Source organism: Taeniopygia guttata, chromosome 8 (assembly GCF_048771995.1).
Source record: "Taeniopygia guttata chromosome 8, bTaeGut7.mat, whole genome shotgun sequence".
In the NCBI taxonomy this organism is placed as follows: domain Eukaryota; kingdom Metazoa; phylum Chordata; class Aves; order Passeriformes; family Estrildidae; genus Taeniopygia; species Taeniopygia guttata.
Window position 1 is genome coordinate 27,813,274 of NC_133033.1, and position 12,592 is coordinate 27,825,865.

At 49.5% G+C, this 12,592-nt stretch overlaps 1 protein-coding gene across 4 annotated transcripts; it reads left to right on the forward strand.

The window, feature by feature from the left end:
* The first annotated feature begins 4,481 nt into the window (after positions 1-4,481).
* Positions 4,482-12,445, forward strand: RGS4 (regulator of G protein signaling 4). Of its 4 annotated transcripts, XM_072932861.1 has the most exons (7): positions 4,808-5,001; positions 5,119-5,338; positions 5,433-5,637; positions 8,024-8,128; positions 9,125-9,186; positions 9,934-10,100; positions 10,593-12,445. In XM_072932861.1, exons 3-7 carry the CDS (start codon positions 5,594-5,596, stop codon positions 10,842-10,844), a joined length of 630 nt encoding a protein of 209 aa, XP_072788962.1. In that variant the 5' UTR covers positions 4,808-5,001; positions 5,119-5,338; positions 5,433-5,593; the 3' UTR covers positions 10,845-12,445. The 4 variants fall into 4 exon arrangements, with proteins under 4 accessions (XP_072788963.1, XP_004174236.1, XP_072788962.1 ...); XM_072932862.1 differs by lacking the exons at positions 4,808-5,001; positions 5,433-5,637 and adding an exon at positions 4,482-4,618; XM_004174188.6 differs by lacking the exon at positions 5,433-5,637 and having other exon boundaries at positions 4,517-5,001.
* The last annotated feature ends 147 nt before the right edge of the window (positions 12,446-12,592 follow it).

Here is a 12,592-nt window from a genome sequence, read left to right on the forward strand (position 1 = left end):
TGTTTCCGGTTCTGGGCCCCTCACTACAAGAAAGACACTGAGGTGCTAGAATAGGTCCAGAGGACAGTGAAGGTGCCAAAGGCTCTGGAGAACACAAGTCCTGTGAGGAGCAGCTGAGGGAGCTGTGGGTGTTTAGCCTAGAGAAAAGGAGGCTCAGGGGTGACCATATCAATTGCTACAACTGCCTGAAAGGAGATTGGAGCCAGGTGGGGTTTGGTCTCTTCTCCCAGGCAACTGCTGACAGGATAAGAGGAAATGGCCTCAAGGTCCACCAGGGGAGGTTCAGTCTGGACATCAGGGAGAATTTCTTCACTGAAAAGGGTGGTTAAGGATCAAAATGAGCCGCCTAGAGAAGTGGTGAAGTCACCATCACCGGACGTGGCACTCAGTGCTATGGTTTAGTTGGGATGGAGGTGCTTGGTGACAGGTTGAACTTGCTGATCTTGGAGAGCTTTTCCAACCTTAACAATTTTTCATGATTAGTCCTCACTATTAAAGTGGTTCCCTAGGAAGGGATGAGCTGTCCAGTCACATAGCTGTTAACCCGTTGATAAGTACAGAAGCACTATTAGTACAGACAATGGGGGGCACACTGGAAAAGGTGGTGATGTCATTGATACCAGCTGACATGATCTAATGGAAAAATAGACCTTTTCTAATGGGCTTAATAGTTTTTTCATGAGGCAGTTATGGTGGTGAAATAGATTCATAAGTGAATATGACATGCTATCAATATTTGGCTTAAAGTGTCATAAAATCCATATTAAATGCATTACGAGTGGTTAAATGAGACATTTCAAAGTGATTTTTGTATGAGAAAGCATCAGTGAACAGCCATATGTTGACTGGCTTGTGGTGCAGTATTATTGAAACTGTCCTAGTGATTACTAGGAAATGTTTAAGGGCCTGTTAATCAAAATGGATGAGGAGACAGAGGAATTAGGAAATTAGAAGGCAAGTTACTCAAATAACAGATTTTCCTGTGGTCTGATGGCCATAAAGAAAGAACAATAGCCAGACAAAAGAAAAATGAAACCAAAACAAAAAACCCCAACCAACCAATCAATCAAAAAATAAACAAAAAAGGCCCACAAAAAAGCCATCATACAAAAAAAACCCACTAATTTCATTAGCAAATCCAAACCAGGAGAGGGGGAAAACCCATCCATTTGGGCTGAACAAAGTTCTTCCTTTGACGCAAGTTGAAATATTTTTTTTCTGGGTACTAACAGGACAAGTAGGCAGCCCAAAACTTTGGGGTTGAAGCAAAGAAAAATATGACTCCCACCACTCCCTCAGAATGATTAGGAAATTCCAAGCCCTTAGAAACAAAAAAAGGCCACTGATGCTGTTTTAGGTGCACATATAAGTAAGAAATAACTGAGAGCATGTGGAAATTGTCTGGATTGCATATTTGGTTGTATGAACTGTGTGAAGCTGGAGCTAAGGGAGGTTCCAAACAAACGTGCTAACAGAGCATCATTTCAGAGAAGAGCAGGCTCATCAAGAAACTACGACAGCAAACTAAAGCTGCTTTCCCTTTAAGAGTTCCATTTTGCCTCCAGCATGCAGGGCAGAAAGGGGAGTGGGTCAGCCTGGAGGTACATCCATGCACTCCAGAAATTTTCCATGTGAGTGGCAAATGACCCCAGCTGAAGAAGGGTGACTCATGGCTTCTGCCAGGGCTGATCTGGGAGGAGATGGCCGCTCCTCAGGCTGCCTCCGGGGCTGGCCACGAGAGCCAGGCCGTGGTCACGCATGGAGTCACACAGTGCATTGCAGAGGCATGGGAAAGGACAATTCCCTCAGGCTCTGCTGTGGGACACTGTTTCTGGGAATCCCAGCACTGGATGGGGGACGCTATGGGGATGAGTGTGGCCTCTCTGTGTGTATCTTAGGGAGGTCAGGCTGCAGTCAGTGCCCTGGGACAGGAAATGTGGCTGCATGCAGTGTCAGGCTCAGACGCGGGCTGAGTTCATCCATCCAAGCTCAGACCTCAATGGTCCTTCCAGGGTTCTCTGCTCCCAGTTCATTAGCTGTAATCTGCTCAAGCCACATGCCTGCGTGGGTAAGATGAGCCCTCAATGCTGGAAGGAAATCTTAGCTGCTAACAGGTGTACAGATCCCCTTCCCACAGCAGGGCTCAGCACTGGGGCCACTTGCCTGGGCAGAAATGTCACCAAAGTGGCTACATGTGGAGGGCTTCTGCATCCTGGGGGCTTGGGGACCAGTGATGTTTCTCAGCTGTGTGGGAGCTGCTCCAGTTCCTCACCAATACTGTCTGCCAGGCATGTACTAGATGTGGATGGCCATGGGAAAGATGTGTAGTGCCCTGCCCATCTGTTCACTGTGCACATCTGAGCATTTGCTCACCCCTTCCCAAGGTGGCTGGCTGGCTCTGTGAGATGTGAGTGATGGCAGAGGAGCAGGAGTGGCTCACAGCCCCTGTAAGGCAGGCTGGGGAAGGCAGCTGTGGCAGGAGAGGCCCCGGCCCAGCAGCACATCCTCACAGCCCCATGTCACATCCTCCCGGTTCCCAGTGACGAAAAGCAGCAGCATCTTCCTGGTGCGCTCCCATCCCACGGCAGCTGCTCTGGGATGGGAAGGGACTGACTGGGGTGGAGGGCAACAGCCTGTGGCCGCTCAGTTCCGGACAATGACCACGAAAGCAGCAGCGCTCCTCTTGCTCCCTGCCTCCTCCCACGGGCTGCCTCTGGCTGTGGGAGCTAAGGGACACATCCCAAATGCACTGGTGTGCGGGGGTGAGCACACATGTGTGACGTTCTTCCCTGGCAGTGGGGGGAGGGAAAGCTCCCATTCAGAGCCTTGTCTCCAGCTGCTCGAGATGCACCAGGGATGAAGGGGGAGGAGAAGGTGGGGGACGAGGGATGCCACGGGGCACCACAGACGTTTGCAATTGTGCTTGCTTCTAAGAGCCCCTGGGTGCCTCTAAAACACTGCACGGCCCAGGAATAGCCCAGCCCCCCGCCCCAGCCCTGTACACAAACCAATCCTCACCGCTGAGTTCTCCATGAGCAGGTGAAGCAAGCCAGGGATGATGTGCCAGGCATAAAACATGGCATGAGCTTCTGCTTCACTAGCTGGCAGTGAGGAGGAGGAGGAGGAGGAGAGTTTGGTGTTGAGCACAGCACAGTCTGTACCCTGGAAGAAGAGGCCTGCCTGTGATGGTGGGAGATGGGAGGGAATACTTTAGATTGGAGACCAGCTGGGGTAGCTGAGAGGATATTAAACTACAAGAGCTGGGAAACAGTGCACAAGCTTAGAGGAGAAACAGTGTACAAGCCCAAACTCCTCTCATGGGGGCCAGGCTGAGCCAGTCAGTGTTAATGAACTGCAAAAAGGGAAATTTCAACTGCAGCATTCCTAGGATTCTCCATGCGCAGTCCAGGGTGGATGGTCCTAATTTTAAAGCCCTTTAGGCTGGCTATTGTGATGGCATATTCCTGATTACAGTCTGCTCACACAGAAGTTGGGGAATGCAGAAGGTAACCTGATGTCAACAACACCAGCATCTGAGTGTCATTACAGCCATGCAGCAAACATGCTTGCAATCCACAGAGAAGTGTGACATTCCTAAATCTGGTTAGACAAGATTTTGCAGACAAACTGCAGAATTTTTGTGTTCTGCACAGAAGTTCCTTGCCCTAGCAAGCAGCCTTTGGGACCTGCCTGAGCCAGAGCTCTAACCTTGTCAGAGAGAAGGGAAACGTTGCTTGCAAACACCTTGATTGTGTCAGCCAGATGAGCTCTTGAATTGTTTGAATGTCAGTAACATTGCACAAGTTTGATAGTCAAATTAAATTAAATATATATTTAGTAAATAATTAGTTAAGTTTTTTCTGTTGGCCATATTCTTCCCTTCAACTTCTCCCCAGACAGAAAACACCACAGAGCTTAGGCACCAACTCTGCCAGTGCTCAGTTGCTTCCTACAGACCCACCCAAGCACGGTCAACTCACCAACACTAAAAAGATGAGGGCATTCACTCAGGTGAAATTTTACACTGCCCTGAGTTGGAGCTGATTTTTAGTTCAAACAGTGCAGGACTCCCAGGCTCATTGCCTCAGGTTTGGCAGCAGGACAGTAGTGCTCCTACAAAAGCATTTTACAGTTAATTAGAGCATTGCCTTTCAGCACAATTAATGATCTGAGAGGATGCAGTATGCAAAAGCAGGTAAACTCTTTGGGGATTTGGACTCTGCTGCTGGCTGTAGACTCTAGAGACACAGAACAGAAAGGCTCATCTGCAACTTCTGCAGATGGTGAGCAAAACACTAAAAGGTTTCTGGGAGAGGGGATGCAGCAGTGGATAGTGTGGGCAGGCAGCCTGCTGCTAATCAAGCTCCTTTATTTCGCAGTGGGAGCAGGACTTAAAATGCAACAGCCCATATGCACCTCCATCTGCCCAAAGCCTTCCCCTCTTTGATAAGAATGGTACAGGCTGTGCTGAGCTGCAACTCGATAAATATCAGCCAATTCTCTCTCTCCCTAGAAGGGCAGCTGCCTTCTGCACCATCCAAGGGCTGAGGACAAGTAGCTGAAGTCGTTCTGTACTTGGAACTACAGCAGAGCCAGGGCAGTGCAAGCACCCCCACAGGTGTCTCATGGGTTCATTCTTTAGCATAAAGTACCCTCAGAACTGTTCAAAGACTTCTCTGGGCAGGCACAGTTAAGCCTTTTATTGTAATTAACCATCTTTCCTTGGTGATACCAGAGTCCCACGGTCTGGCTTTTGATTTTGCAAATGCAAATGGAGAAGGTGTTGCAGTGATACGCATATCTAAGGCATATGTGCTGCCAACCTCCTAAATTCCTTTTTTCCACGCATGTACGTGAGCTGTCCTCAAAATTATGTGCTGAGACATGCACATTTTATATTCCAGTAATGCCTTGCACCCCCTCTGGGCTTTTGTTGCTGCCTCACCAAAAATATAGATTCACATGACTCTGAAATAAAACAGGAGAGTCTCATCTGCCCAGGTAGTTCCCTAGTGAATTTACATTCTTCTTTCCTTAAGAGCAGAGCTCTATTTCCTGCATTTGTTTGGATTATGGTAACCTTTTCTGTTTAAAATTCTTGTCCCTTTCTTGATCCAGGTTACTTTAAATAGAAGAGAAAAGAAATTAAGAGAGGAGCCAGCAAAGCTCATCTCACTTCTCAGAATTGATTCTCTGACCTTTTTTACTGTGTCCCCCCGTGAAAATCTGCTTTTCATCTGCACCATTCCAACCTCCTGCAATTGAGGAACTACCCGAAGCTTTTTGAGCCCTTTTCAAAGATTCCACCTCTGCAGCCAGACACCGAGCTTCGTTTCTGGTAAGGTTTTCAATCTCTCTCACCCTCTTCCTCTTGGGTGGGCAAAAAGGGGACGGGTGCTGCTGCTGTGCTGACTCCTGACTGGGTCACCCAGCGCTGCTGGGCTGTCTGGGTTGGCTATAAAACAGAGCCAAGGCAGCGCCGCTGCCTCGCACACCGCACTGAATCCCGCAGTCGGCGCAGAACCCTGCGCAGCCTCTGCCGCCTCCTGCCTTCTTGTTTTTCCTGGAATACTGATCCGACCTCGGGAGCAAGATGTGCAAGGGACTCGCTGCACTGCCAGCCACTTGCTTAAAAAGGTACTGTTTATTTCTGAGCATCTGGCAATGGTCTCGTTAGCCCGGAGACGCGCTGATGCATTGTGCTTTGTGTCCGAGGCGGGAGGACGGATTTGGCTCTGATTATTTTGCAAGATTAGATACAAATGATTGCTTAGAGGCTAGAAACAGAATTGCAGAAAGGTTTTGTAGGGAGCTGGGAAAACTCCGATGCCTTCCTTCCCATCATCCCCGTCATCAAAACCAGCAGCTTATAGCATTGTGATATTTTGATATTCCTGTTAGCTGCTTCTGCTGCAGTCTTTGCACCCCTTTTCTCCTTTGGCTCTTCTCTGCTAAATTTTCTTGATTCTTTTTAGGGGGAAGCAAGGCAGACAGATTAATAATTAAGGATTATTCCCTGAAATGTATTTCAAATGCAGAAATGCAGCCTGGCAGGACCAGAGACCCGTGTGCCAGCAGGCAGGGATGCGGGGCACAGTGGATGTGGATGCGGCGCCAGCTGGTGCGGGATCAGCCTGAGTTCCCCGGGTGATGGTTAGGGGCCAGGTTAGGCTGTACCCCCCATGCACAGCACTGCGGGGCTGCTGTGGGGCTCATCACACCCCTGCCGTGTGGTGCCAGTCAGGGTGGGCTGAACTGGAGTACCTGGCTGCACCCCAGGGTGTGGGATCAGCAGTGCAGAGCCCACACAACAGCAAATGTGCCCTCGGCAGCATGGCCTGCCCCATAGCCCAGCATAAGGGGTCTCTAGGGTGGCATGAGCCCTCCTGGAGTGGTGTTACTCCCTTTCAGGTGCTCTGGAGCCTGGAGATGCCCAGGAGGGAGGCACAATGCTCCCTTCTCATCCAGCCTATCTAAACTCATGCGGGTCTCTGATGGTGCAGCACTGCCTTTCTGCCCACACATGCAGCACTCCTGAAGCTGCTTCCCAGCAGCTGTGCAGTGGGTTGGGAAAATGCAGCAGAGACTCAGCTGTCTCCCATCTGAGGATAAAGCTTCCTGCTCATGGTTGGATTTGAAAACAAGTGCTGAAAATGCAGGGGAAAAGTGTTGACACTTCTAATTTGCTGGAACATTTGATGAGGATTTTTTAAAAATTGAAAAATAGTTCACATCGTGTGGACACCTCTGTCCAGGATTCCCAGCGAAATCTCTCTCTTCCAGAAAGCTGTGGGACTAGCTGGAAGCAATAGTGTCTTGCTTCCTCCTGCTGCCACCCTCCTGCAGACCTGAGCAGTCTCCTTGTCCTGGGCAAGGAGCAAGACAGCACCAGAGAGCTCAGGCCTGGCAGCCCAAGCCTGGCAGCCCAGAGTCCCCATGGGTGCCTGGGCAGAGCCTGGGTATTTGTGTTGGCCACAGGAACCCTGCTCTAAATCAGATGTGAGCTCCCTATGCTCTCCCCAAGTGCTGGAGTTGTTAAGGAAACATTTCTGAGGCAAGCAATGAGATCAGGTATGGCCAGGACCTGTGACAGGGCGCTGGAGCAGAGAGCAGTGCTGGGGGGCTGAGCAGCTACCAGAGCTCAGTCCTGTGGCACAGCCTCTTGCTCTTTTCCAGGCTCAGATCTGAGGAGAAGAATTTCCTGCCTTACACTATCGCTGCACCTTGGGGCAGGCCAGGGCTTGGGCCCTGAGCAAGCAGGCACGGTTTACCTGCCCCTCATTCTTAAACTGGAAGGAAACCCAGAGAGATGCCAAGACCACTATCAGCTGCATAGCTAGAAGCTGCTGTGAAGAAATGATTGTCCTGAGCACACTGGAGAGTGGAACAGAATTAAGGATGAATCTTCAGAGGAGCTTGCTGTGGAGCGAGGGAGTAGCTTGCAGCCAGTATGGGCTGGTTGTGGTGGAGCTCTTGGCTCATCCCCTGACCTCACCCCACAGTCTTGCTCCAAGCCATTGACTTCCTTCCTTCCTTCCCTCTGTGTCCTGGGCTTGGTGGGGTGGCCTGGCATAGCCCTGCTGTTCCTGCGGCTGGCTGAGTAGGTGGGGAAATGGCTGGGGCCACAGGAAGGGATTAGTAAGGGTGTAAGAACAACACATTGGCAGCTGGGCAAATCAGCTCAAGGAGAGGTGACACACACAGCATGGTGATGCTTTTCTATCACAATATTTTTACTGTAAATAGGAAAACAACAGCTTCTCCCCCTTTGCCATCTGCTTCCAGGCTGATGACCTTCTCAGCAAGATGCTGTTGAATGTAAAAAATGACTTCTTTGGCATTGTTGAATTTGTCTAGAACAAAAAATGTGTATTATGCAATGAGTGGAAAATCAGCACTGGAGTCCCTGTCAGTGACCTGCATTTGTGTCACTGAGTAATGCTGGAGGAGCCTGTGCAGTGAGGAAGCTGCAGAGGGAGTGCAAAGCATTGTCTTCATCTCCTCCTTGATTTTTTTCTTTCAGTGCCAAAGACATGAAGCACCGTTTGGGCTTCTTGCTGCAGAAGTCAGATTCCTGTGACTACAGCTCTTCCCAGGGCAAGAAGGAGAAGTTATCTTCAAGCCAGAGGTAAGAGCAGATGCTGTCACCTAGTTAATCCCAGACTGGCTGCAGCATGTTGTTTATTCCTTCACCAAGCTGGACTCCATTAGTGGTTCTACTGCTACTTCCCAGTTCTTCCTGAACACTTGTGCTTGGATGTAGTGTGGTAATAGCTCTCAGGTGCTGATAATCCTGTCAGCTGACTATCAACACCTGAGGACTTCAATTTCCATGAAGAATCCTGAACTAGGAGTCCCTTCTGTCACCACTTCCGTGATTCAATATGAATGAGCACAGGAGAGGGTGTGTACAGTGTCCTGCACAGGGGAATGACTCCAGACCCAGTGCAACTGGACACATTGCAGAATCAGCATCCTGTGCCTCTTTGGGCTGGATTTGTGCAATGGTCCACACAGCTGCACAGAGGTGCAGTCACACAAAGCAGCCAGCAGCCTGTCAGGGCGTCACTGCTCTCCCCAGTCTGCAAGGAGACAGTGTTCTCTCCAAAGAGGGCTCCAAAAGCCAAGGTTTGCTACTGGAACAGAGGAGCCCTAGGGTGTTCTAGTATGGTAGAGAGAATGAATGCAGGATGTGCTCCCCATGTGTTTCTAGTTCCCACATTCTTCTCTTCCAAAAAGCTACTGTTCCTCTGACTGGTTAAAGGAGCAAGCCCTTTGGAGTTCACTGATACGACCTGTAAGACTGATTCCAGGTCTGTGCTCCAGCAAGAGATACAGCCAGGCACAAAATAAATATTAATTCCACAGCAATTTTTTCCAGGAAAATTAATTTCTAGTCCATGGCTGGTGATGAGAATTGCAAACCAAAATTTCTGTAGGTTAGATCTGGGATCCCTGGAGTTATCTGTAAAACAGGTTGATATTTCAGTCTCAGTCTCTTGTGTATGCTCTTACAACAATCAGGGAAAAAGATTTTTCTAGTGGTGTTGAGAAACAAACCAAATTTGTCCTTTCTGTACCCTCTTTAATTCAGCCCTGTGTTTCTCCCTTTGTCTCTTCTTAGGCTTAGCCAAGAGGAAGTCAGAAAATGGGCAGACTCTTTGGAAAATTTGATCCATCATGACAGTAAGTGAAGAGGGCTCTTATGCTGCCTGCAGAGCATAAGAGCTGTGCTCTGAGCAGTACTGGGAGGGGACACGGGATATGATCTTATTGTCTCTTAGGGGCACACAGGAGCTCCTTTGGCCACACAGACCTCTGGGAGGGGTGGGGAAGGGGCCTCTTGCTCAGATCCAAGGCAAGGGTCAATCCCAGTGCATCATGAGTGTGGTTTTGGCATACTGCTGAGCTGTCTGTTTTGTGAAAGCAACTGGTTTAGCCCTTGTGCAAGAGGAGGGCAAGACTGGGACACACAGTTAGTGGTGGGTTAAACAAACCAAAAGGTGGAGCTATTATTTGCAGCTGAGCCCATGGGAGACTTTGTCTTCCCATCAGTTGTCGGCTACATGGATGTCCTTGAGGTTTCCTTCACATTGTTCCCATGGTCTGAGACTCTGTGGAGCATGCTGACTGTCTCCTCGAGGCCTCCTGGGAACACACGAGTTGCTTGTCTTTCCCTGGCAGGGACACTGAAGGTCACAGTGGGGGAACAGGCAGCTGGGACCCCACGTGTGACATCCCCATGGGGCCTGTCTGCATTCCAGCCTCCCCGGCATGCACAAGCTGTCCCCAGTGCCAGCCCCAGGGTAGCTCCTCATTCAGCTCTGGGAAGGATAACCCACAATCACTGTTTGTGTTGCTGGGGTTCAGGGGTGCGACTGTTCAGGGACCAACACTCTTGCCTGACCTGGTTTTCCTCTGAACAATCCATAGGAGGACTGGCTGCTTTCCGTGCTTTTCTCAAATCTGAGTACAGTGAGGAAAACATCGAGTTCTGGGTCAGTTGTGAGGAGTACAAGAAAACCAAGTCACCAGCCAAGCTCAGCCCCAGGGCCAGGAAGATCTATGATGAGTTCATCTCAGTGCAGGCCACAAAAGAGGTACGTGCACTGAACATTCCTTGGGCAAAGGCACTACCCTAAATTCTGAACCAGCAACGCAGCCAAGCAGAGGTTCACAAGAGATGAAGGCTTCTGCTTCTCTGCTAGTTAGCAAGGACATGTGGGTTTTTTATTGATTTTATATTAAACTTGGATAGAAAGAAAGTGTGTTTAGTTACAACCGTGTGGCCATTCCATGCACACACTGAAATGGGAGAAGCTCAAGAGGACCGTGATTCCCAATGTTTCAGCTGCTCCCTGCAATCTGAGTTTCCTGGCTAGCTGCATCCCAGAGGGATGTGTGTCAATCTCCCCTGACAGCTCTTCTGGTAGCAGAGATGCATTGGTATCCAGCTGCACAGATTCTGCTGAGGCTACAGGGTGTCAAACAGCCATTTCAGACAACTGCTCAGCAAGCGTGGTAGAGAGACTTTCCCTTTCCTATGCCCCGTCTGGGACAGGTTCTACTTACACTGTCCCTTTGGTCCACAGGTGAACTTGGATTCTTGCACACGGGAGAAGACGAGCCACAACATGCTGGAGCCTACACTGTCCTGCTTTGATGAGGCTCAGAGAAAAATATTCACCCTCATGGAAAAGGATTCTTACCGTCGCTTCCTCAAGTCTCCTTACTACCTGGACTTGGTCAGCCCACCTGGTGCTGGCTGTGGGCCTGAAAACTGCAAAAGAAACCACACTCACAGCTTAGACTGCAACTCCAACATCATCTCTCAGTGCGCCTAAACCTGCAGCAAGGCAGAGGCGGGCCGGGCTCTTGCAGAATATATGGCAGCAAAAGCATTCATTGGCATGAAGCAACAGAGCTGTCTCCAGTAGCTGTCTAATGTTCCAGTTGTATCCCATGTCATGCAGCAGCCAGCATTTGTAACCCAATCCAGGCTCAGTGTGTGTAGCAAACCCTCCTCTGATGGGTTGGTGTGGGAGCGCTGGGGTCTGTACCTGGCAGGAGCTGGGGGCAGTCACTGTGAGTGCCGGGGCTCTGCCAAGCCCTGTGAGCCAGCAAGGTGCTGGGGAGCCTGCCAAGCTCTGGCTCTGCTCACGGAGGGACCAGACTGGCGAGGTCACCGTGTGACACCCAGCGACGTGCAGGGCGGAGAAGGAGCCGAAGGAATGCTGGGGACTGTGATCTCCCCTTTGTAATCTGCAAAGGCTTAGGTGAAAAGGGCTGGCTCTGGTTCTTAGCTGTTCATAACTCCCAAATGTCCAGGCTCTTGGGAGTTTTTTTTCTCAGAGCTCAGGCTGTACTGCATTGCAGAATCAGGCACAGGAAGAGCTCCTACTCTTTTTTGAAGGGAGACCAAAATTTTTCAGACAGCCTCCCTCAATCATCACAGCCATAGTCACAGGGAAGCTCAGCCTCCCTCAGTCATCACTCTTCCCTCTGGCTGCTGCTCCCTCTGTAGCACCCCGTTTATGCTGGCGAAGGATCTTCCCTGGGGCTGTGCAGAGCTGTCACTTTGAGGAAGGCTCATTATTTCCTGTGTTATTAATTGTGACCTTCACACACCCAGGTTAAATAGTCCGTCAGAGCAGAACAGAAACACGTTCCTTCTCTCCCAGACAGGAGTATATTCCTGACTCTGGGAGTACCATTTCAGGTTTGCCTCTCCTGGCTTGTAAGAAGCAGTTTGTGAGGGAATAGAACCACCATATCTGAGGAGGAAAGGCCCTGCTTGGGAGTGCTTGAAAATGTTGGATTTTTTTTAAGGTGTTATTTATGTATTTCAGTAGTAGCATGGCTCACTTTTCCTGAATATGGTAGGAGGAATGTGTCTATCACATTACTGCTCCGGGGCTTTGCCAGAAGGCAGCTGACTTTTTAATTGCTGTGGTGAGACATGGCCTTTGCTGTGGGCTTTGGCACTGAACTGCAGTGGGAAGCATGGGAGGCAGCTGCAGGGTTGCTGCCCTGAGCTGCAGCACCAGGTGTCTCACTGTCTCCCAGCCTTGGTCCCTCCTTCGTTAGGTATTGCTGCTCTGGCCACTGTGTATCCTGTGCTCTGCATCCCAATCCATACAGCAGCTCTCACACCAGGATTTTGGCATTGCAGGAGGAGGCTGTGGCTCTCCAGGCCCATAGAGAAACTTCTTTTTTAACATGTGCTTTATTTTGTATTTAGTCAATGTACTAACACCTATCACCCTGCATGCTCAGCTAAAAGATGAGAGGCTTGCTAAAGCGCTGAACATAGCCAAGCATGTGGCTATGTTTTATTTTCCCCTGGTACTGGGAACTCTTGGTAACTATTGCAAAAACTGTGTCAATATTTAAATAATGATGAATGCAGTCTTAATAAAGATGTTTGTGTTAGTCCCTTCTAAAATGCTATTATGTGAACAAAAGAAAATGCATGGAGATCCAATTCATTGGACAAGGTTGCTCTAAAAGGTTATGTTACAAGTGGCTTCACTCAGAGATTGTTTTAAGTCACAGAAAGATGAAACAGCAGATGAAGCAACAGCAATTATAT